This window comes from Phycodurus eques, chromosome 2 (genome assembly GCF_024500275.1).
Source record: "Phycodurus eques isolate BA_2022a chromosome 2, UOR_Pequ_1.1, whole genome shotgun sequence".
In the NCBI taxonomy this organism is placed as follows: Eukaryota; Metazoa; Chordata; class Actinopteri; order Syngnathiformes; family Syngnathidae; genus Phycodurus; species Phycodurus eques.
Window position 1 is genome coordinate 22511970 of NC_084526.1, and position 26802 is coordinate 22538771.

The 26802-nt window shown below is 41.7% G+C and overlaps 1 protein-coding gene across 1 annotated transcript in view; it reads left to right on the forward strand.

Annotated features, from left to right (window-relative positions):
- LOC133398316 (AT-rich interactive domain-containing protein 3B-like) overlaps nt 1–26802 on the forward strand; it is a 159111-nt gene that overhangs the window by 126524 nt on the left and 5785 nt on the right. Inside the window, exons 5-8 of the mRNA XM_061669944.1 lie at nt 18590–18773; nt 21243–21505; nt 23355–23636; nt 23722–23814. Of these exons, the coding sequence (XP_061525928.1) occupies nt 18590–18773; nt 21243–21505; nt 23355–23636; nt 23722–23814 (822 nt within the window). The remainder of the gene's footprint in view (nt 1–18589; nt 18774–21242; nt 21506–23354; nt 23637–23721; nt 23815–26802) is intronic.

Below are 26802 nucleotides of genomic sequence, written 5' to 3' on the forward strand. Positions count from 1 at the left end.
CCACCCCATCAGGCCCCTCCTGTTAGAGGCACATATGTAGTCGATACTACAATATGTAAAGTATTTTCTATACATTTTATGCCTGTTAATTTATGGGTGTTCAAATGCTTTTATAAGGTGTTTTAAAAGTGTGGTTTAATAATTTTAAATGTTTTTTAAGCATGTGGAAGGGGTGAAACTGTTTAAAAAATGTTTTGCATATGGTATCTTGAGTGCAGACTTTCACCTACCGCGGGCTTTGTTCCTGACTGTATTGACCAGCATCATATGGACTCAATTAGATGAGCGTCCCTCACAGTGTGTCCCCCAACCCCCCTTCAGCTGTGGCTTGGGACACATGCTTAGAATAGCAATGCATCTATAGTGTAGAGTTACATTGAACCTACCTTATGTGGAGGGTGCGCATCTGAACACTTGATATGAATTGGTGCCTGAACTAAAGATAGCAAATTCCATGCCAGGCTTTTTTTTCTTACCTTCTACGTCCCTGACCATACATTAAAAATGCCGCCAGTGTGTACAGCAGTGTCCTGACAATATGCTGCCCCTCACCCCGACTTGTATAAACGAAACAGCCAGGCTCTGCCCAACTTAAAGTAAACCTTCCGCGTGTGGAGTCCAGACCCACTTTTTTCCTGTCAATGTCTGCACCACATCAGTGGAGGCTGTCTGAAACTACCATGAAGTTATAAGATTGGGATACGGGCTAAACCCTGCCACAAATAGTTCAAAATTGCGAGTACATGACGCCGCCCACAAAAATGTTTATAACTAACTATATTAATAGTTTAAAAACTGCAAATATACCACAAATCATGATCCCAAAACACCTGAATACCATGTCATACTTGTCCTACATTACCCTGTAAAAAAAGATGTGATTTTGGGGGTAAAAAAATGCACCAAATGTGTACATGCACGTATACATGCATGTCTGACAAAGGCTCTATGTTACTTCGATGAACAACCCATGCAAACTTGTCTCCTCCCGAGCATGCATAACCTGTCTCTCAGTCAAGATGTATCACTTCAACATAACTGCAGGATTGTGAAGAGGTGGGGGAATGCTGTGTATAGAAGGTGCTACTTGCCATGACGACAGACCTTGCAACTGCACTGTTTTCAGATTTTTGTTTTCCTTTTTTATCATTAGCCTTATTGAACATTTACCATGGATACACATGCCCTCCATTTTCAAAGGCAAACATTTTTGCTGCTGCGTTGTAATACATGTATATTTTCCGATGATATTCTCACATTGTTTTAATTGGTAATACAAACGCACACATGACCATTTTACCACGGATAAGCATGTTCTCCAGCAAAGGTGTAAATTTCTGCTTTGACGTCCTAATTGTACACTTCAAGTAATGTTCCCACATTTATTGTTGATGCAAACTAAATTATGCCAGACGGAACACAAATATGCCCATCCTACATTTTCAAAGACAGAAACCACCATTTTCTTTAAAAAAAAAAAAAAGAAAACTGGATACATTTGATACTTGATATTTTCTGCATTACTGGGCTTGTCGTGAAAGTGAAACGACAATTTTTCATCTGTTTAAAAAAATAAATTCATTATTTTGAAAAAACTCATTGCACTCGCACACTTATTTGTTCGATTGAGCTATTTGGATGAAATTATTACATAGTGTGATGTCATAATGTGGAAGGAAGAGGAAGACACTGTTGCTCTCAGACATTTCCACGGCCAGGGGTCTATTTGTGTTGGCTGGCACCTTCCTGGATCAGTAATCCTCGCTTTCTACTACCGCGCCCTTCCTGGTTTTCTTCTTTACTAGAAGCCCAAAAGTCCTACTTTACCCTCCACCCCCGGTCTTTTCATTCTATTCATGTCTAGAATGGGAATAACTTCGTGGTGTTCACTGGTGTGAAAACGAAACTGAAAAACAAAGTGTCCAGCTAACGTTTTTTTCCCCTTTTTAGACTTTTTTTGGGAGGGGGCGGGGGGTTCTATAAAACCTCACACCGTTCATTCATGGCCAGCTTGGTGAAACTAATTAAAAAAAAAAATTCCCTTCGTTCCCTTCTTCAATGATTTAAAAGTAAAAAAATGACCGTCATCTAAAGTCAGGGATATTTAATTGACCACTTACTACTGGAATCAGGGGTTACCCACTTGATTTATTATTATGGAAGCCCTTTAATATGGACGGCTGTTTCCTGCTAAAAATTAGTTCATGAATCAAGGTAAACGACTTTGTTCCTTTTTTGTACACTAATTGAGGTAGTCTTGGGCTGCAGTGTGAGCAGTGCAATATAAATGTTTGATTGTGCTTGGCGGTTAGCTAAATGAGGCCAGATCCAGAATTGATAGCTATTACAAAAACGCCGTTAGGCACGATCAACGTATGATCCAATTTCTATTTAACTACACACGATTCTTGTGACTGTTGTAGGAACATGTTTTTCTATAAATCCTCTGTGTAGTTACAGCACCTTGTGTATTTTAGGATATATTAGATTGTCCAAAATTTAATGCCTTGATTATGCTTGAAATTGACACTTTTAATCCTTAAATCAGCCATTCTTTCTGTAACAAATGTATGGTTATTGCAATTTTTTTTTTCAAAAGTTTGAGGCTTAATGTGCGGTCATATTTAATGAAGGAGGTTTTAAATTTGATATGTGGCCTTAAAAAATGCAATCTCAGATTTGGTTTCCTTGAGACCATTTTTAAAGGTCAAATTTTTCTGTGTCCAAATTCACATTTTATCTGAGCCCTCCATCCATCCTTCCATTTTCTCCATCTTATCCGAGGTCGTGGGGGCAGTAGCTTTAGCAGGGACGCCTCGACTTCCCTCTCCCCTGCCACTTCATCCAGCTCTTCCGGGGGGATCCCAAGGCGTTTCGAGGCCAGCGTGGAGACATAGTCTCTCCAGCGTGTCCTGGGTCGTCCCCGGGGTCTCCTCCCGGTGGCACGTGGCCGGAACACCTCATCAGGGTGGCCCCAGGAGGCATCCTAATCAGATGCCTGAGCCACCTCATCTGTCTCCTCTCATTGCAGAGGAGCAGCGGCTCTACTCTGAGCCCCTCCCAGATGACGAGCTTCTCATCCTATCTCTCAGGGAGAGCCCGGACACCCTCATTTAGGGTTCAGCGCCTTCCCAAGGATACTTTGACACCAGCCAGTCGGAGCCGAGAATGAATGTGACAACTCGTGCTTATAGACTTTGAAAAGCTTTAACGGGGGTGATTGCATGATTAAAGTTGCGTTTTTAGAATCGTTTTCAAAAGTTTGTGCTTTCCTTCTCCCAAGTTGCCATTGTCGCATTAAATGGTTTTGTGTGTGGTGTGCAACACAAAGTATACATGGAGTTGGAGTTGAATTTTCCTTTGAAGGAGACGAATGAGTATCCACCCATCCATCCATCCATTTTCTGAGCCGCTTCTCCTCACTAGGGTCGCAGGGCGGGCTGGAGCCTATACCAGCTAGTCATCGGGCAGGAGGCGGGGTACATCCCTGAACTGGTTGTCAGCCAATCGCAGGGCACATACAAACAAACAACCATTCGCACTCACATTCATGCCTACGGGCAATTTAGAGTCTTCAATTCATGCATGTTTTTGGGATGTGGGAGGAAACTGGAGTGCCTGGAGAAAAACCCACGCAGGCACGGGCAGAACATGCAAACTCCACACAGGCGGGGCCGGGGATTGAACCCCGGTCCTCAGAACTGTGAGGCTGACGCTCTAACCGGTCGTCCACCGTGCCGCCACAAATGAGTATACCCAATAAAATTAATGAATAAAATGTGTGCATATATATATATAATAATAAATAAAATGACGCATTGTTATCAGGTTACACCTGTTAAGACCACGCGGATGTCCTCAGTTATTGAAAAAGATGCATTTTTCAGTGTAAGAGAGGAAAAACTAGTTACAATTTGAGACCCATTTCCAGTTTACGGTTGTTGTTTTAAGCGTGCAACCTTAACAACCAAATTTGTATCCCTTTATCGCGGCCTATATTCCATACATGATTGATTTCTATTTGTCGTCTCTCAGCTTTTTTTTTTTCAGTCGTGTTTTTGATGTTTGTGACATACCCTCAACTTGGGAAAAAAGTGCATTTCGCAGTGTCTGTATGGCAACAGTTTTATGTTAGAAGATTCCATTTTGAAACTCGTTTTAGAGGGGACATATTTTGCCAAAATGACTTTTTCTAGCATTTGGGATGTAATATTGTCTCTATGTTGCCTCAGTAAACGTGAAATATGAAGTAAAATCGTCCACACATTCCTGAGTTCCAGATGTTTTTCTGCCAAGAGGCCTGAAATCAGGTAATTTGAATTTCTCAAGCTTATCAATGTCACTAGCGAAGGTCTCTGCTCCCGAGCCAGCGCTGTCAACATATTAAACACGTGTGCTCTCACAAGTGGGTCTTCTACACGGAGGCAACCAATCAGTGGAAAGGGGGCGGGCTTAGCCAAATAGAGACAAAGCGGTTACAAAACTGGGTCAAACAGAAGTAGCTCTCAGAGGGGCCTTTTCTGGACACTCCTATGACAAAACCAAGGTGTTTTTTTTAAATGAAATTGACACTTTTATACTAAGTCCATGTTCAAGAGTCACGCTATGGAGGTCTAAACAACCAAAATATGTGACCTTTATAAAGTTTGCGTTTTCTGTCTCAAAGAAGCAGTTGTCATTTTCAACATAAAGTTTACACACCCCTGGTCAAATGTCATGTTTTTGTGACATGAGAATCAAGAGAATTCTTCAAAGGAGAAGGTTTATGATGAATTCCCAAGGCATTCAATATACCATGGGACACGAGGAAAATAGTCCAAGAGCTGGATGTCCCTCCAAAATTAATGAAAAAACGAGAAGGAAACTAGGCAGGGAGGCTCCCGAGACGCCAACAACAACATTGAAGGAGTTGCAGGAATTTCTGCTTAGTACATGTGACGACAATCTGCCATCTTCTTCATATGTCTGGGCTATGGGGAAGGGTGGCAAGATGGAAGTCTTGTCTTGCACACAAAAAAAAAAACAAAACAAAAAAACCACTCGAAATCCCCCAAGTGCATGTGGGGAAATGTGTGATCTTCCGATGAAACCAAGGTTGAACTTTTTGGCCATGACTCCAAAAGGTATGTTAGGCACAGACATAACACTGCTCCTCACCAAAACAACACCTTAGCTGCAGTGAAACATGGTGGTGGCATCGTCATCCTCTGTGGCAGTTTTTCTTCAGCTGGAACTGGGGCCTTAGTCAAGGTGGAGGGGAATTATGAACAGTTTACAAATACCATTTGAGTGTTGGGACAAAACCTTCAGGCTTCTGCTCGAAAGCTGAAAGATTAAGAGGAACTTTATCTTTCAGCAGGTACGAGTCCAGCCAAACATGAAGTTAAAATAATTTGAACATTTTTATATATTTCATACACAGTTATATTGTATAGTCATTAGCACATTCTTCATCTATATATGCACTTTATATGCATTAGTATTTCTACATTTGAGTGCATTAGTTTAAACAACACGTTGTTCTGTGCACCTTAAGTTATATATATATATATATATAGATATATATCTATATAGATAGATATAGATGTATATATCTATATATATATATATATATATATATATATATATATGTATATATCTATATATATATATATATATATGTATATATGTATATGTATGTATGTATATATATATATATATATGTATATGTATGTATGTATGTATATATATATGTATATATGTATATGTATGTATGTATATATATATGTATATATATATATGTATGTATGTATATATATATGTATATATATGTATGTATATATGTATATATATATATATATATGTATGTATATATGTATATATATATATATATATATGTATGTATGTATATATATATATATATATATATATGTATGTATATATATATATATATATGTATGTTTATATATATGTATGTATGTATATGTATGTATATATGTATATTATATATAAAGATTTATTATTAATAATAATATACTTTTAACCTGACCCTGTTCTCAGATGACGTCTCCAGTGATGTATTCATTCCTTTTTCAGTTCAGAGGGAATCCTGTGAGGCCGTCAATTCTCCAGACGCCTATTAATTGCCTTATTTTGTTGTACAAAACTTGGTTACTCTCTGCTATAACTATGTGACAAGTGTACTGTATCACCAATCACTGATTTCACTTATTGTCTTCCTTCCAGGTAAGATTTAAACCACTGCAGAGCTGCAGATGACATTTTATCTCAGTTCAAATACTAGCGGTGTGCCGATCTTTGAGATTGGAAATCGGTCCGATGTCAGCAAAAAAAAAAAAAAAAAAAAAAAAAAAAAAAGGCAGATCGGACTGGATCTAAAATCTCCGATTTTACCACCGTTATACAAGCAGTCCATTAACATTCCACTCCACTCCAGCACTTCTATCCAGCAGTGCCCAGACAGCATGCAGATCCTAGTGATGGGCACAGCACTCTATAGAATAGCTCTGTCCCAAACTGTTGAGGATGCAGCAATCGATCAGATTCCAGACGGTTGATTAGTTCCGCAGCAAGTCTTTTCAAGTACTTTAGAGACAAGTCAAAGGATGAGTTCTATTGCCTCCCACGTCACATGACCTCTGTGTTTAACATACCTACTTTCAAAAAGGTGAATTTAATGTAATGCATTTAGAAGTTCCGTTTCGAGACCCAGTTTCAAGTAGTCTCTAACCTGCAGTTGTCTCATAAAAAAAACATCGAAAAGGAATTGTTTTTTTCTTCCGTTTTCAGTGAATGTTTCTAGATCTGGGTTTGGATTTGTTGTCTAGACTTGTGAGCCTTCTTTTTCACTTCCATCAACGCCACCTATCTGTGTGACTCTATTTGCACCCCCCCTATCATTACCAGTCTCGCCACTGGAAGGCTACAGCCATGTGGCAAAGGAAGGACTCAGGGAGTGGTCCGGGGGGGGCCCTTGGCCACCGCACTTCCCACCAAAGTGACCCCTGACCCCCGGTGCCATTAATCACTAGGCTCCTGATGGCCTTGTCCCTGGGGGGAAATCAGTCCAGGGCAAAGGATGATGGGAGGTGAAGCCTGCAGCCAATTACAGATGCGCTGGTAGCAGCTGAGTGGACAGATCAGTGCTTTATAGAGAGATGAAATGAGCTCTGGCTCGCCATGTGAACCCTGCGAGGCTCCTGTCCTTCTCAATTCCACGTCCTCACCGACACTCCACTAGGGCTCTGCTAGTAAAATGAGCAGATGGAGAAGTCGAAACAATTACAACGGCAGAAATGGCCGCATGTGATGAAAGCGTACTTGGTTCTGCTCTGATCAAAAGAGGTGTTTGGGACCGGTCCAATTAGGCTGGTTAGAGTTAAATGGCGCAGATGTTACACACTGAAGTCAGAAGCGGCTTGTTGACTCTCTGGACACAGCTGTTGCTAATGTGATTTTTGTTTCTTTTTACTGAATTACTAAAGGTGCCACTCCATATTGTGATCGCACCACACCGAAATGCAAAACCTTGTGTTGACTAATTAATGCTGTCTTAGGTTTCACACACAGCTCCGCACTACTTAGAATAGTCACAAATTCCCCGGACAAGCACCGAGCCTTGCCACGCCTAATTGACTTGGCACATCATAATGTTCCATAAAAAAGTACAAAATTATAAAGATGAAACTGTTCAAAAGTCAGTGTTCTTTTAAGAGTCTAAACCTCGTTTCAAAATCTTAGATATACTAATAAAGATTGCACGACAAGGTGGCACTTCAAGGTCATATTTGGAAAACTACGTCATGTTTGAGACTACGGCAGAATGGCTCATGACCGGAGAGAGCCAATCACAAGCGTCGGCTTGAGAAGGAAGAAGTGATATGGAGGGGGGTGGGGAGTGCTTTTGCAGCTATTTTTCAAATGTACGTTAACTAAAATTGTAATCATAGAAATTTCCCAAGCAACTGTAATTTAACCACATATTTTCTCCCAGCAATGTAATGGATTTCAGTTACATACATTTTGTAATTAATTTACATAATCTCATTACATGCAATTAGCTATTCCCCAACACTGTATATTCATGATATAATACAAATAATGTTAGTGATTATTTTGTCTTTGGCATCTTTATACTGTATTATTTAAACCTTTAAGAAGTGTAGTCACTTGTTTTGCATGTTATACACAATGCCGTGAAAATGTGTTGGCCCCCTCCTCAAATTCGTATATTTTTGCATAGTTTCCACACTTTGTTTGAGATCATCAAACAAATGTAAATATCAGACGAAGATAACCCAAGTTAACGTTTGTGTGTGTGTGTGTGCGTGTGTGTGTATGTATATGTATACAAGAATAATTGTTTTTTCTAAGAGACAACGGTGTAATAAAACCGAAAACCGTGACCACAAAACCAAGATGCAAACCGAACCGTGGAATTTGTGAACCGTACCACCCCTAATATACGATGTGTGTGTGTGTGTGAGAGACTAGTCGAAGCTAACTCAGTCAAGCGCGTACTGGTCATAGTTTTTCTCTTGTCATCACAAAATCCTGTTTCAATTCATAACTGGAAATGCACTTTTGGGTCATTTTCGGCATCTGAAAAATTTCGGCGAATTAGAAATTACGACCTGACGACGGCTGGGCCAACGTCTGTAGGAAGGTGGTGGCCTGACACCGGGGCCACCACCATGTACTGTAGGTCCCTGGTTTAAACTGTAAATATACCCGAACTACGATTGCAGAGGACTTTCATTTAAAACTTCCCTTCCATCATCACTTTTAAAAATGTGATTTTGAAAAATTTCACCCAGCACATGCACATAAATTTCACATGCACATGCACATACAGCGAAGATTCCGCAAGTTTCACGAACAAACGAGGCTAAACTTGTCTTCTCCCTGACATGCAAAAAGATGTTTGTCTCACAGTTGAAATATAGCACTTTAACGTACTTAATGACACTAATTACTACTTTCATATTGGCCAAGGCGTTGCCAACACCTTGGGGCATCATAGAGCGTAATAGGAGCACAAAAATGCCAAGAGGTGAGATTTTCAGCTCATAGCTGAGTTGAGGCTCCACTCAAAAAAACCGCAGTAGATGATTTCATGAATAACAAACTGTGAATAGGTGGAGGTTCGCTGTACATTTTAAATCTATGTCCTTAGTACTGAATTTGTCTGACGACATCCTTGTAAAACAGTGACACACATGCTTTTCTCGGGGCGACTGCGCTAGACCATTGACTGCCGTCCTGTTTTAAAAACACATCTGTATTGGTACATATGAAGTGTGTCGCTAGCTGTCTGTGGCTTTACTAGCAGCTGGCCAGACCACCCCATAAGGGGGGCCAAAGCGCTCTTGTATCATTTGTTGTGGGCTCATTGTTGCGGCGTGAAAACATGGCTTCCTGCTGACCTGCACTTTAATTCACACATCAATAATCCCGGGCTGATCTCTGACCCCACTGGTTGTACTAATTGTTTGATGCGGGGTTGATGCTGCATCAAATAAGTGACAAGCAAGTATGGCCAACACTTTTGATCCGTTTTCTCGGAGCGTGGCAAAAACACAATATTAGCGTTTTGGGGTTTTTTTCGGGCCTGGCGGGGATGCATTGTAGCCACATTTGTATTCATCAAGCGCCGTAAAATCTCCTACGGCACTTGTGTTCCTTGTGATTTCACTCCATAGAAGGAATGGGCAAAATGGCCTTAACATAAAATCTCAGAATTATTATTTATTTATTTTTGTACAAAAATCCGGTTTCTTTCTTTTTTTTTTTTTTTTTTTAACCCTTCGCTCAGAAAAAACACAAATGACAATGACAATTTTCAAAACTTTTACTGGCCCCCACCCCACAACTTTCTCGGCTTTGTTTTATTTCCCTTGATACTGAACAAGCATTGAAACTGTTTCCCAGCAAGTTTTTTTTGCCCAGGCAATAATAGAATTTATTTTATTTTATTTATTTATGTACGGCTTTACACGATCAGGATTTTTGGGGCCGATCAGCGAATTTTATAAAACGATAACCGATCACCGATCCGATCACAAGGTGGAGGAATGTGTCTATTTAAATGACCTGTTCATTTACTGAATATACTTGTGTACTTAATTGCTAAAAAATATATATATTTACAATAAATAATGTATCTTTGTTCCTCTATTTATGCCAGTGAGGTATAGTGACAGACAGAAGCAAATTAATGGTCTTCTATTAGATGGCAGGAAGTAAATACAGTAATTAATGTATCTGCTTTTTGTACATTTTTGTTGGTGTGCCATGAGATTTTTCAATTGTAAAATATGTTCCTTGGCTCCATAAAGGTAGGAAATCACTGCTCTAGTCAGATCATGTATTCTAATCAGTCAGGTCAAACCAACATTACATGACAGAAATAATGGGTGCTAACTTACTGTAACTAAATTACTTTATTTTTAATTAAATTACTTCACCCACACCGAAACTTTCGAGCCTGATTCGACAGAATGGCGGCGTTTTTACGTCCACCGTTCGTGATACCACTAGCTTGCTAGGCTACATAACATTTTATCGCCTGCTTGCAAGCCGTATCGTTTAAAAGTATGTGAACAAACCTCAAGCAAACCTTTAACGAATGTCCTCTCCTGTCCTGAGCATCGGTGACCACCAACATACGTTTTTCCCCATTTTGTCCTTATAATATCGTCTGCGCGCTCCACTCTTGTTGTCGTCACCACGGTAGCGAGTGTATCTGGTCGCATTTGAGTTGACAAAATAAAGCCCAATGATTGTAAAAAAAAAAAAAAATGGGATGCGGTGGTATCGGAATACAAGATTTTATTTCAGTAGTCTGACAGTGCAATCGTGAAAGAGCAAATTTGTCTTGTAGTACGATCCGGGCATTACGTGTTGTTTGATCCACACCGCCGACATGTTTTGTTTTGTTTTTTAAATAACTTTATTGGCCGTCAGATATTTCCAATATTACGTCAAAATACACGCAACAAGGCTCAAAATAAACTAGCTTTTGGATTCAAGTATACTGTGCATGCGGCGAGGCAGAGTAAATGTCTTTTGCAGAGCGATCGGATCGGCGTAATATGACATTAAAGCCGATCAGCATAAAATGCTAATTATCGGCCTATACCAATAAGCCCGATAAAATCGGTGTAAAGTCTAAAACTAAGTGCTTCGTCCTGGAAAAATGTCCCTTTTGTCAAAACAAGAGGTCGCCCAGACAATTTCATGTTTTACATAGAGACACTGTTGTATATACAATAAACTACGGTTTATCGTCGAGGATACATTCCAGACCACGTGTTTTGTATAGTTTTACTCCACTCATATGTTTGAAACACATTTGAAGTAATTAAAATATACTTTTTAAACACATTGTAATTAAACATGAAAAAAACAATTGCAATGATGAAATGTATAGAAAATATAGTTTGTATTGAAGTGGCTGTGCACATGCATTAAAGAGGCGGGGCCTGTCTGCGTGTGTTTAAGCATGAGCTGTGGGCGACAGCAGCTTCTGCTTGAGTGTGCTTATTTTTTGTGATTTACTCGTCTCCCAACTTTTAATAAATGATGAACGTCTGTCAGCGACTGTGGCTCTCGTTTCCCACATGCAAGGACATTACAGTAATTATCTGTAATATTATCTGCAATATAGTAGGGGCAAGAACGTTTAACCGCGAGAGAGCGAGGAACACTGAATACACTGCTGTTCAAATGTTTGGGGGTCACTTCCAAATGTCCTTATGTCTTAATGAAAAGCATTGTGTTTTTTTTTTTTTTACACATGAACAAAAACTATATTGTTGTATTATTTTAATGTTTGCTTTATAAAAATAAGGACATTTCCAAGTGAACCATTTCCACACTCATGTATGTAAACACAAGCCTTAATAAATTAACATTTTAAATGTTCGAAAATTTAGCATCAAAAATAGCGCCAGCTAATTGCACGGCTCGGCTGGAGTATATGTGTGTGACGTTTTCGCACCCCATCCAACTCTCTCATGGTCTTTTCTCATGTAGAGTTGAACAAGTGAAGTAAGGCAACCTCTGCAGAAGATTTGCTGGGCACGAGGGCTTGCACAATATTTTGTTTGAGCATCGTCATCGCGATGTAGTTGTGGGCAATAGTCACATCGCAGGGTCTGCTGCGATTTTGGTGTACTGTAATATACAGTGAAGCAACTGTAATATTAAAAGTGGCCAGCAGAGGGACGTGTTTGGACATGCTCAAAAGATTAAAAGATTGTACACCTCCTGCATTTCCTACTTCGCTCTTCAGAATGAAGCCAGGCAGGCTGCGTGAGTGTGCGAGGTGAGCTCAGGGAGTGAATGTGTTCTTTTGTATAACAGTACATCATTGTAAAAATGGATTACTAGGAAAATTATTTATCAGAATGCTTTAGTTAAAACACTATGATCACACAGATAATATGGAATATTTTTTTTGTAATATAAGAATAGATAGATTATTCCGTTAATATACTCAGCCAGAGCTGCAAGGAATGCAGTTATGTCCTTTCACCATTGTTCCTGTCAGTGTTGCGTGTTTTTGTTTTGTGCACATTAAGGACAAAAGTCCTGTTTTTCTTTTAATTTCTAATTTTAAAAAATACACCATTAAAAAATGTTTCTCATGTTTTTGAGGTTGTAGGGTGAAAGCTGCAGCTGGCAACTCAGGTAGACTGAATGGGTGGTAACAATGGGGAAATGAAATGCCAGTATTTTGAGGGTAATAGCCCATCAACAAAATATTGGGGGGGGGAGTTTTTGGACCAGCTAACTTAGTTCAAAATTTAGAATTCTGAACTAGTATAGTTCATTTTGGAATGATAAACAGAACTTTGAACTCGTTCCCCAACACCGATCCTGTATTATTTGACATTGCAATATATGTTGCAGGTTTTTAAATAATTGCAATGTCATTTTTTTCCACTATTTTGCAGCCCTACTGGGGACAGTATCTTTGGGAATGTTACATCTAGCGTAATTGACTCTGTGATTGCTTTCCACCGGGCTCTTTCTTTGTCAAATGGAAAACAATGTAAAAATGATGCTGCTCATGTTGGCTGTTTTTTCCTGGAATTACAGGTACATCTCAATAAATTAGTATAGTGTCAAAATCTTAATTTCGTTAGGTAGTTCAATTCAAAAAGTGAAACTCATATTGTAGAGATGCACTACACACACTCAGACTGAGTGAAATGTTTCATGATTTTTTTTTTTATGCAGTGCATGTCAGTGGGGACCTGCTTTGAACTACAAAAGTCACACATATTATACATATTAGTGTTGGTGTCTGTTTGCAAAGGAAGCTGGCACCGTTGTTATGCATCACGTTAACTGGCTTTGCAGATTAGACCAATGTTTCCCTGTCACATTTATCTGCAGCTTTGGTAAGTCAAGCAGCATCAACAGCTCTACGGCGAACTTCTGTCCCACCTGATACGCAACACTGTATTGCCAGTACTAAAATATTCCGTTTTGAGGAGGTCAATAATCTTTCCATTTGACTGTATTTTAAAGCCTCGCAGAAAATAATGGAAATTGAAATAATCCAGGTCAAACTGTCACAGTTTGCTTACTGTATAGCTACTATTTTAAGTAACAATCTTAAAGGCAGGGTATGCAAGTTTTCAAAATGCTAGCAAGATTTGGACTGTCACCTGCCTTTGAATGAATGTCGTTGGATGTTTAGTGGTGGTTGGAGTGGCCGTAGGCGCAGAATGGCAACCACACTGCCCCAAGGCAGCTGTGGCTACACGAGTATCTTACCACCACTAGTAATGTGTGCAATTGTAAAGCTTGTGGCATTGCCTATGAGTTATGAGTTATGGAAGCCCAGATTTCCTTAATGCTTGCTGTCAGTCCTGCTTTGTTTTGGGTCTGGTGCCCCTCATTTTCCTCTTGATAATACCACATAGATTCTCAAATGGGGTTTAGATCTGGAAAGTTGGCCAGCCACTCAAGCACTGTGATGGCATGGGCATCAAAGCAGGTTTTGGTGCTTCTGGCGGCATTGGCAGGGGCCAGGTCCTGCTGGAAGATGAAATCTGCATCTCCATAGAGAGCCCCAGCAGAAGGAATCATTAAGTCCTCTAGGATATTCTGGTAGACTGTTGCGGTGACCTTGGATTTAAGATAGCAGAGTTTACCAACACCTACTTGGACATTGCACCCCAAATCATGACTGACTGTGGATATTTCACACTGGCCCTCAAGCACCTTGGGTTCGGTTCTTCACCCGTCTTCCCCCAAACCCTCGGACCTTAATTCCCGAATGAAAGGCACACGTTACTTTCATCGAAAAAGAGGACCATGGACCACTGGCCAACAGTCCAGTGCTTCTTCTCCTTGGCCCAGTTGAGACACTTCCTTTGTTGGCTCAGGCTCAGAAGTGACTTGACCCGAGGAACCCGACAGTTGTAGCCCATCTCCCGGATGCGTCTGAATGATTTTTTAAGCTGTGGCTCCCGCCTCATTCCACTCTGATAATCTGCTAATCTCGTTTGCTGATGCATCTTCTTCTGCCACATTTTGTCCTTCCACTAGACTTTCTATTGATAAGCTTGGACACAGCACTCTGTGAACAGCCAGCTTCCTTAGCTATGAACTTTTGTGGCTTAACCATTCTATGGAGAGTATCAATGATGCTCTTCTGGCCAGTTGTCGAGTTTGTAGTATTCCCCATATTGAACCCAACTGAGACAATTAAACCAAACTGAAGCAATTTAATGACACCTGGGGAAATGATTAGTGTGTGACACTCTGTTTAAAACATTTATGGCCTTCAAAATTTTGACTTGTTTCTTCACAGTATTCTAATTTCTTGAATTCCTGATTTTGTGGGTTTTATGAGCTGGAAGCTGTAAAAAAAATAAACAAATAATACTTTAAATTGTTTAATTGTGGGCCCTAAACCTATAATCTATGAAATTTTAACTTTTTGAATGGAATTATGGAAATAAATCAACTTTTCCATGATATTCAAACGTTTTTGGAAAGGGTCTGTAGGGCGGCGGCACGGTGACGACTGGTTAGAGCGTCAGCCTCTCAGTTCTGAGGACCAGGGTTCAATCCCCGGCCGCGCCTGTGTGGAGTTTGCATGTTCTCCCCGTGCCTGCGTGGGTTTTCTCCGGGCACTCCGGTTTCCTCCCACATCCCAAAAACTTATTAATTGGAGACTAGGTGTGAATGTGAGTGCGAATGGTTGTTTGTTTGTATGTGCCCTGCGATTGGTTGGCAACCAGTTCAGGGTGTACCCCGCCTCCTGCCCCAAGATAGCTGGGATAGGCTCCAGCACGCCTGCGACCCGCGTGAGGAGAAGCGGCTCAGAAAACTGATGGATGGATGGGTCTGTCAGGCACTAACCAGTATAGCGGATAGGGAGTGATTCCGAACACAGACAGTTTTATACAAAATGTCCATTTTGACACACTTTATTGAAGGTTTTAAACACAGATGTCATTTAAAAACCATGTAACCCGACCCCTGTGAGTCCAGAAGTAGTTTACAGGTCTGAATCTGACTTCTGCTCTGAGGCAAGTCCATTTGCCCACATAGCCTCCAGTGCACATGTCTTAAAAGCATGTTCCTTAAATGAATCTGTTCTAATCTGGGTGGTCTGATCGCCGCTATTTGCCAAAGTCATTAATGAGTCCAATTCTAGGTTAAGGGGCTGAAGGATTGACAGGGAGTTAACCGGGCAGGCCAAGTCTTCGTACGAGCGGCCCAGTGTGTGTGCCTCAGGTGTGTGGATTTACTGACACAATCCTCTAAATGAGCTTCATTATATCGGACTATCCTGCAGGTCCCACCCACTGCTGTCCATGGATTAGCGGGTCGCCGCACTCCACCGGCTGCCCTCCCCTCCCCACTTAGTTTTCTATTTTAGGCTCAGAACAGAAACACAAAATGGAAAGTCCTTCCACAGGACTGAACTTGCTTTTAATATTTAATTGGTTGACTTTACATGACCCGGACATTTGGTCACAAACATTAGTAAAGGTAGCTTAACATAACAATCAGTGTAGACCATGACTACAATCCATCAGCCATATTATAACATGGACAGTTATGTATTGTGTAGCACACTAGTGTCAAACTCAAGGCTTGGGGGCCAGATCCGGCCCACCACATCACTTTGTGGCCCACTTAAAGAAATAAAGTGCATCTACATAATGTTTCTTGCTAAATGGGTTTGTTCTTTAATTTTGACACAAGATCTTTACCAAAATTGCATATTATTTCTTCACCTTTAACAGATATTACACACTTTTTACCCAACCATATACATTTTAAACATATATTGAACAATAGTTGTACACTTAAATATTTGGGTTCCACAATTATCTATGAATTCTGATTTCAAATTAAATTGTTGTTGTTAACAGTATATATAACAGTAAATTGCAGGGGCAATTATGTAAAATGTGTGTGATAATATGATGTGACTGTACGATTTTCAGTCATAACAGCCCTCTGAGGAAAACCATACTGTAATGACGATGTGGCTCACGACCAAAATGGCCAGCAGTGGTTCAGTCTGTGAGAACTTTGGGCTTTGACGTGGGAGGACATGGGTTCGAGTACCACTAAGGAAAAAAAAACTGTGAAGATGCCAACTATCTGTTGGTGAGATGATAGTCTGCTTGTTGCCCACTGTTGAAGTGCCCTCGAGCAAGACATCGTCCCCAGCGCCCCAGCTCAAGTGGTGCAGCACTCTGCGCACCTCTTTCCCTCTGAATCGCTCCTTGCATGCCTGGATGTGTGTGATCTGGTTCCATGTGTGATGTGCAAATTCAACTCCCACTCCAATGTAGACTTTTACATTGGAGTGGGAGTTGAATTTGCCCTTTAGGGACACCTTTTAGTGTCATAAATTAAAAAGTCATTTTAAAAAAAAAATAGAAGAAACATGTAACTCTTAAGGAGGAAGACATGACAATTGCTTTCACCACATTTGTCCGATTGCATTGGTCTCAACTATTTCATGTCCACACAGAACACCTCATTTGGACGAGAAGACTTGAGGCAAATCACTTGAAAAACATTATTTTCAACGTGGTTTTCATTCTTCTTTCAACTGTTGTGTATTGATATGCGAGAAACTTTGTGTACTTCGCAATTGACTGATTGTGGCGGATAACAAGCTAACGTGTGTTTTATTATGCTCGTTACCACATTTCTGGGACACTTAAACCCAACCAATTCAACATTTTAAACATGTTTCATTTTTCAATTTAATATTTTTGATCTGAGCCAAAAATTGAAGTATGAAAACTTTTTGTTGTGTTAGATCAAATAAAATGTGTCACTGTTTTTTTTTGTTTTTTTTTGTCTACCAATTGAAAATAATAAATGATGCATCGATTGACGACAGCCCCCTTCACCTTCTTTCCCAATCCCACCTGCTCCTCACCACACACTCCCTACAAGCTTCAGTCCAGATAAGCTGTTGACAATATTTAATGTATCTGTATCAAAAGTCTCGAGCCGCTCAGCTTTGTTGTTTGCGAATCCCCTATTCCAGGTCAAGCCAGATTGCCTTAACACAGCTAATGTGTTCTCAAGCCAAATTAAACAGGCGTGCAGGACACATGCTTTCCACCCTCGTCCGATTACCACATCACCATTTTGTTTTTCACAGATACTGATCATGTTAATGAGAAAAAAACATGACGTTGGATCTGATATTGGCCATTTCCCAGATTCCTTCAGACACATGCCGACTTCTTTGCCACCCTCGTCCCAAACAGTGCCGATTACCTCACAATTACCTTATTTTACGGATATGGATCATGGTAAAGAGAGGGTGGGGGGGGGACATGAGATTGGATATCCTTAGTGTTCTTCAAAAGTGGATACAAATCTCATATTGGTCATTTCCCGGGGTCCTTCAGACACAAACTTGTGAAATTGTGTCTCCGTTTGCTACCAAATTTGAATCATCATAACAGTGTGACACTCAATTGTAAAACTGTTCCTCAAGGTTGAAGCAAAAAATAATAATAATAAATCCAGACCCCGAGGCCAGTTTAACATAGCAACATGAAATTTGGTAGCCTAGTCTTTTGTAAGTAGACCCACCAAAAAGTCTTAAGAAGCCATTCCCTGAAAATACACAGGAAATCTGTCATTTTGGTTTGAAGCAGCTATTTTAGAGTCATTTTAACCATTTCTAGGGTTCATTCAAATGCAAACTCCCATAGATTGTGTTCAAATTTAAACCATATACACTAGACAGATGGGTGAGTTAAATTTTTCCTTATTGCACGTGGCTGGAACAAAGAAGTAAAGTTTGATGACTTGCAATAATAATACACATTGTCGAAAATCCAGCCTTCTATCACAGATGAAACTTAATTTGTTTTCATTACTATTTCCTGCGGGGTGGGGGGGTGTTCTCTCATTTTAAGTGCCAACAAGCCTCAACAATGGAGAGCTTGTCTGGCTACTCTGTCACGAAAGCAGGTGCAAACAAGAAGATCATTGACACTGCAACCATTTTATGCTTTTTCCGCTTATACGACCCAGACAGCGTAGAATCATGTATGTTTTTCCCCTCCTACGCCAGGCACCCCGGTCAACCGTATTCCCATCATGGCCAAGCAAGTGCTGGATCTGTATATGCTCTACAAGCTGGTGACGGAGAAGGGAGGCCTGGTGGAGGTCATCAACAAGAAGATCTGGAGGGAGATCACCAAGGGACTCAACTTGCCCACCTCCATCACCAGCGCCGCTTTCACACTGCGCACACAGTAAGACACAAAATGGCATTCTACATTCAGTCTTGAAGTGATTTACTTCAACAATATTTAGGACCCTTGCACCTGGCCATGCGATGGCCCTCATGGTTTCTTTGTGTTTATCATGAATAAATAACCTTTTGGAAGGCCTCCTGAATATCCATCCATCCATCCATTTTCTGAGCCGCTTCTCCTCACTAGGGTCGCGGGCGTGCTGGAGCCTATCCCAGCTATCATTGGGCAGAAGGCGGGGTACACCCTGAACTGGTTGCCAGCCAATCGCAGGGCACATCGGAACAAACAACCATTCGCACTCACAGTCACACCTACGGGCAATTTAGAGTCTCCAATTAATGCATGTTTTTGGAATGGTGGAGGAAACCGGAGTCCCCGGAGAAAACCCACGCAGGCACGGGGAGAACATGCAAACTCCACACAGGCGGGGCCGGGGATTGAACCCCGGTCCTCAGAACTGTGAGGCTGACGCGCTAACCAGTCGGCCACCGTGCCGCCGCCTCCTGAATAGTTGGGAAAAATTTGCCCCAATCCCACTTTTACCAAACAACACGAAATTGGGTGGACATGTCTATCAAAACAGGAAGCAGAAAAAAAGGCTTGAGGAGTCATGCCCAAAATTGAAGAGTAAGTCAGCCATTTTGGTTTGAAGCAGCCATTTTGGGTGGAATTCCAGGGCTCATACTTTGACAAACTTCTACTCGGGGATTTGGACAAATGAGCCCCAATCAGAGGCAGGTATCCTAGACAGATAGGTGACGTTAAATTGCCAAAGAGTGTGGTGTGGTGTTTCAAAAATGTTCGCAAAGTTAGAAAAGAAAAATTAGGCCCCAACACCTGTTTTACCCATTGACTTTAAATTGTGTCTGTCATGACAGGAAGCATGAAAAACGTTTCAAAGAAACATGCCCAAAATTGAGCAGTTGGCCATTTTGGGCAAAATTTCCAGGGCTTGTACTTTGATGAACTCCTGCTATGGAATTTTCAGACAGATGGGTGACACTAAATAGTGCCGACACATTCTAATCAAAGTCAATCAATGAAAAAAAAGTGGGAGTGTCTATTCATAAATGTTTACAGTTTTAATTTTATTCATAATAAAACATCTGGGCTTTCTTTCTAGCAGTTCCATTGCGGTGCTCGCTGCGTCAAATGCTCTCACGGGTCCACATGCCCCATGTTGCCCAGCAACAAGCATGTGTTTGTGTGAATCCTCGCCTCTGTGTTTATACACATGCCATTTGTCTCCTCCCGTGAGCCACTTTCCCTTCAAACATCCAATCCCCTGCATCCATTACATCACGTTGATCGATCAGTATTGATTTATTGATGCCTTCAGGTGGGTTCAGAGTTCACTGAGTGACAGCTTGTAGGTTGAGAACATTTAGAACGGTGCCGCCACCGTATGTATGGAAAAGCTGGAATGGACCGCCACCCCATGCTGTCCACTAATAAGGATGCCCTAATGAAGCCTCATGTATTTTTTATGTGCTCCGCAGGCTCTATCTAATGGACACAGGGGCTCTTAGCGGCTTATTGATCTGCCGTGATGCAGTCAGCATATATCATAATAATACTGCATGTTCATTTTCACCTGTGTTCTAATGCCACAGAAAACACTGGAGCTGTGACTGTGCCTAAAGCTACTCTATGACGTTAGCACAACACGCAGTCTGTTTTTACTCTTTGACACACAGTGCAGTATGACACTCCACAGTCTCCGCATGGCTACAGCGCCACTGCCCTCAGCCTTCTCTCCAATCAACAATGGAGGAGAACAAACTGTCCCGGTATTTACTTCTGTGGTCGTTGTAAGGAAACGTGAAGATTTTTTAAATTATTTTTAAATCTTATATCATATAACTTGAGAAGAAGACCAATGGCTGTATTGTAGCCAAGTGCAGGCTGCGAGGTAATAATACTGCAGCATTCAAAGCTAAGACAAAACATTTTATGTTAGCATGTGTATTTGATGACACATGGCTGCAAATGAGCAAACTAAACACGATAGCTGTTGCTTTGCCTAAGCTGTGGACGCTGGAGTAGCGTTACTCCGCCAGCTCCACTTAGCTGCGACGGCCCTCAGTCTCTCCGATACAACTATGGAGGAGGACGAGGCTGTCCTGTATTTGCTTCTGTGGCTGTTGTAAGGAGACACATTTTGTTGGAGAGGAGACTGAGAGCCTATGAACATATGTCTGGAAGCATTATTTCTCCGCAGTCACCAATTGGCTGCAGCAGCCCTCAGTCTCCTGTTTAATGTGACAATGGCAGAGAATGTGGTTCTCCAATATTTACTCCTGTGGCTATTGTGAGGAGATTTATTTCATTGGACAGGAAACTGAGGGCAGCGCTGCAGCCAAGAGGAGACTGCGTAGTATAATACTGCAGTGCGAAAACACACACTATTATCCTATCTCCTTGATTCTTTTTGAACTAAAGTGCCATTTGTGTCTTGTTTCCCAGGTACATGAAGTATTTGTACCCGTACGAGTGCGAGCGGAAGGGCCTGAGCTCCCCGGGCGAGCTTCAGGCCGCCATCGACAGCAACCGGCGCGAGGGTCGGCGCCCCAGCTACAGCAACAGCCTCTTCCGCTTCTCGCCGTCGCCCAGCACCGCCCATCCGCACATCCTCTCCCCTCCCAAGATGCACCTCTCCGCCATTGGGCCCGGCACTTCTGCGGCCCTCAATGGCCTGCAGGGCTCGCCTGGGTCCGTCCTGAAGAAAGGTAATGGAATTGTCCACTCTCTGGATACAACTGCACCAACTAAGCTACGTACAAAATCTGCTATAACAACAATAAAATTCTCACTTTTGGTATTAATATAACATTGTGTATTATTGTGGTCTACAGAGACCTGCTTCTAATACATGAACATTGAATTAAAAGGGGTATTTGACCATACTTGGTTGTTATGCTGTAGTTGGGTTCAAAGAGTGTTCCAGTGAGAGGATGTGCGCTGACTGGATATTTGTGTAGAGAAATGGGTCCCTCTTTTGCCCATTTAAAGAAACTGCAACCAGTCCTTTCATTACTCACTGTTTAATGTTGTGTTCAATGCTGCTGAGAAGTGAGAAACATTCCAGGCTCCAGTCAAAAGTATAACATTGACAACCTTGAAGTGGTTAACTGCAGATTATTGGTGATTTTATATATACAGCTCTGGGGGGAATTAAGACAGCAAAAAATACTGGACTTTGTGGTGTTTTGACCATTTTTCATTTTCTGCAAATAAATCTTTTAAATGTTGAAAGTTGGATTTGGAATATGGGAGTTATTTTGTCAGTAGTTTATAGAATAAACACAAATGTTAATTTGATCAAAGTCTCAAACATAAATCAGAGACAAAGGTGAAGAGACGGTGATTTTAAAGGAAATGTCTCACGCCCCAGTTTTTTGTAAGGCACAATTAACAGAACTGAATTGAGAATGACTTGCAGTTGGAGTTTGAAGGCTTTTTTTCAGGATTTCCTGAGTGGTGCGCCCATTTTACTTTTTTTAAGTTCTCAGATGTTCTTTATGATATATTATGATCATTTGTATGTGGGGTTGTTATTGGGCTTTTTAACAGTTCGTATTCCAGCTGTATATGATTCCCCAACCCTACTTTTTGTCAAATAATTGACAATCTTAAAGACCCCCGAAACAGACAAAAACAATGTCTTGTAAATTTAACACATAACAGAAAAGAGTCTTGGTAACAAGCCAGACAATGAATGAATGGATAAAAACAATCGCAAAATATGTGAAATCAAGCTTCAAAATGGTCAAGAACTGAGACATTATTTCAGCTTCCAGATGCTGTGGGCGTGTCGCTGAGAGCGTCTGAAAATCCCGCTTCCCCCAATCAAAGACGTGCACTGACGTCCGGCGCCGCTGCCTCGCAACACAACACGCCAGACACAAGACACGTTGCCCAAATAACACAAAACACATTACACTCCAGCAAAGATGTATTTTTTTCGAGTTGTGGGCATAGATTCATGGCCAATTGCCCGCTATACTGGTAGACGTGGGTTTATGAACAAGAAAGTTGCAATTCTGCCGAACGGCCACTGCAAGAAATGAGGGCACTTGCAGCATCGTTGTCTGATCCATGTGACGTCACGACGATACTTAGCCCCGCCCACAAAATCAGGAACATTGAGAAAGTGACCGTTTTAAGCCATATCTCAACAATTCAGTACTATATTGTTCTCAGTCTTTTCACAGGTTTTCAGCACTTTCAATCATATTGATTGTATTTAAAAACAACAATAAATATTGACGTTTTGTAGGTCTTTAAGGGTTTGTCATGTTACTTGAGCAATTGAGGTGTTTTGCCTTTGTGTAGTGTGCGTGGTATGCATGTCCAGGTGTGGGACCATGAGAACCTTGAGTCTAACAACTGATTAATAACACGCTTCCCACGCCGCATTAACTTTGAAGACCCCTGTTGACATCACAAGGTTTTTGTTGAGGACTGTCATTATGACAGGAATGTGAACCTGCTGCCAGCGTTAAGAAGAGCAATCATCGTACATTGTGAAAGTGATATATGAAGGTGGTCTTACACTCAATTTACCTCCTCTTCCAGATGACCTGACTCCTTCCATCATGGCGGCCAGGCCCTCCATGGCCCTGGCGCTGGGGCAGCAGCAGGTGGCGGGACTGGCGCGCGCTGCCACGCTGGAGCAGCTCAGAGAGAAGCTGGAGACCACTGGGGGCAGCGCGGGAGAGGGGCCCGAGAGGAAGATGGCGCGTCTGGCCGAGGAGCAGCAGCGCCTCATGCAGCAAGCCTTTCAGCACAACCTGCTGGCCATGGCCTCGCAGATGCCAATGAACCTGCGCCTCGGGGCCCCCGCCATCACCCCCAGAGGTCTGCATCCCGCACCGCCGTTCCCTGTCAACCTTAGAACTGGCAGAAAAAGTGAATTAGCAGAGTTTTTGGTGTGTTTTTCCAGATGAGAAGCAGCAGGACATGTCTCTGAGCATCTCCACCAATGGCAATGCCAGCATCACTGTCTCTGTGGAGGTCAATGGCACAATGTACTCAGGTGGGTGACACCCTCTTTAACTTTCAATTACAGTGTTATCTAGCTATTCGGGGGAGGCAGGCGGACATTGAGTCAGAGTGGTCCATGTTCCACACCTCCATTGTTGAGGCTGCAGACTGGAGCTGTGACCGTAATGTGGTTGGTGCCTGTCGTGGAGACAATCAATCTCCGAACCCATTGGTGGATACCACTGGTGAGGGATGCTGTAAAGCTGAAGGAGGAGTCCTATCCGGCCTTTTTGGCCTGTGGAACTCTGGGGGAAGCTGATGGGTACCGGATAGCCAAGCGGAACGCAGCTTTGGTGGTTGCTGAGGCAAAAACTCAGGTGGGGGAAGAGTTCGGTGAGGCTATGGAGAACGACTTCCAGACGGCTTTGAGGAAATTGTGGTCCACCATCTGACATCTGAGGAGGGGAAAGCAGTGCCCCATCAACACACTGTACAGTGGGGATAGGGCACTGCTGACATCAACTCGGGAGAAGGGTTGGGCATCGAGAATGGAGAACCGATTGGAACCGGGACTAACGTTCCGGTTCCCCCGGAACCGTTCAAATTAAAAAATTACGGTTCCCAGTTTCGATGCCTAGTCCTCCAGCTGCGAAAAAACAGTGGCGAAAGCAACGAAGAAGCGGCATAAACCAACGAAGAAGAACGGGCACGATGACGTGCCTGTGCCCAACGGCGACAGCGACGAGCAAAAGTGTGTCTTAACTTTGTTAAAATTAATGACCATTTGCCTCAGTGCAACACTTGGAATAAGATTATATTGTGCAAAGGAGGTTTTCCCGATGTGTAGTGTCTGACGCATGCCGAGCCTCAGCCTACACCGCGTGGAGCTTCAGTGAAGTCAACTCTCAGTCACTTGGGTGAGTGAAACAATAAAACACGTCTATGCCAACATTGAGACAGCTAACAAGGTAAACGGTTGCTTGTACTTTTGCACTGAAGGTTTTTAGCATTTATTTTAGTCTTCAAACCAATGTAAGCGCCGATGACAAAAAAAAAAAAAATTGGGCTAAAACTTCACCGTAGCAACTTTACATCACAATGTATTGGGACAAAATTCACATAAACGTTGTCTCACATTATCACGAACACTAACCTTGTGCCTCATCGGTGGGTAGGGAAATGAATCAGCGTTTTAGAGCATTCAGTTTTAGAGCATACATTAAAAAAAATGATAATCACCGGTGCCGTGTGAAAGTACATTTCGTGCCAAAATGCTGAGTTCTGGTGCGTACCCTTCAAAATAAAAGGCTGCAAGCTTAAAACAAGAAGTCAAGTTAAAACTTGCACATATAAACCTTTTGACTTGATGAAACAGAATACAGGGGCAGCTATATGGCATTGTTAAAATAACAATGCTGTCAGTGAAGTCACCTCTATCAACTGGGTGAGTGAAACAATAAAATTAAATAGTAAAAGTTAAAATAATGATTACCAATTCTATATTTAACTTTTAGCTCAAACATTAATGAATGAATATTAAGTCAATTGGTTTAGTTCCACACACATTGCCTTTTAGTTCATAGGTATTCATAGTGATACTGGTTATAAAGAACCTCGAGTCAAATGTTCATTTTAGTCTATGCTGCGGGCTGCTAAGAAAATGGATGCTCATAATTTGGACACCCTTTATTTAAACCATGCAAACTTTTTTGACCCAGCCCCCTGAAAGAATTGCAATCGAAAATTGTTTGGAACCGGAATCGAACTAAGGAACCGGAATTGCTCAAATTCAAACGATGCCCAACCCTACTCGGGACGCTGTGTGTCGGTGGGCCGAATACTTTGAAGACCTCCTCAATTCCACTAACAAGCCTTTCCGTTACGAAGCAGAGTCTGGGGACTCTGAGGAGGGTTCTTCCATCTATGGGGTTGAGCTCACCAAGGTGGTGAAAAAGGTCCTCGGTGGCAGGCCCCCGGGGTGGATGAGATCCGTCCTGAAGTTCCTGAAAGTTCTGGATGTTGTGGGGCTGTCCTGGTTGGCACGCCTCTGCAATAAAGGCTGACACGGGAGTAGACGTTGACTACCGCTTCCTTGCACTCCCACAGAGGTTGATCCCAGAGGCTGATCTCAGATGGCAGATTGATCCCAATCCAGAGCCAAAATTTTATAGAATCCCACTCCCGCATTGTATGGATGAAGCCAAACACAATGGCTACTCAAGCAAACAGCGGCTGCAGCAGTGTGAAGCGAGCATCTTCGACTTTTAAATCTGACGTTGGGTGTCATTTTGGATTGCCCTGTAAATCCAGAACACAAACATGGATAAAAGACATTCCAACTAGGGATGGAGAAACCAAGGCCCTCAGAAGCAATGAATCACTTTGAGACAATCGGCCTAAAATGATTCATTTCTTCGTAGCATTTGACACGCATAAAACAAGCTCCATCTGTTGGCTAAACCTGCGTATTGCTTTTCAAAGGAAGCATTGACTAAGCTTCTTTCGTGGCTGTCATGTGTCTCACGGTTACTTGTTCAATAAAAGACCTAGTTGTCTTCATTGTGTTCATCGGTACTTAAATGCTCCAAAGTGACTATTACTATTATGTGATACCTCATTCCACAGTAGGTGCCTATAGATTTGGAAGTAAATATCCATTTTTTATTGATATACATTTTTTTTTAGAAGTTATATCAAAACCAAATGTATTTATATTGATGGGGTCAACCCACTCGTTTGAGTTGGCTGACCTCATAGCCTTTTGAAAGGTAACGTGCAAGTAAAATCCTTGTGAAACAGGGTCGCTGGCAGCTTTACCTGAGGCAAATGGGTGATGAATAACTGTTTGATCTTTATAACATTGTTGGTGCATGTCGTGTCTGGCATGCAATTGTCGCAATATCAAATATGTGTTTTTGCTGTAACCAACAAGCTATCTATGTAACCAACTTTGAGTAACGGTGGTCGTCACCTCAGATGTGTTCTGAGAATTGCCACAACAAAACTAACACCAGACTTTGATGCATTGGTAAAAAAAAAA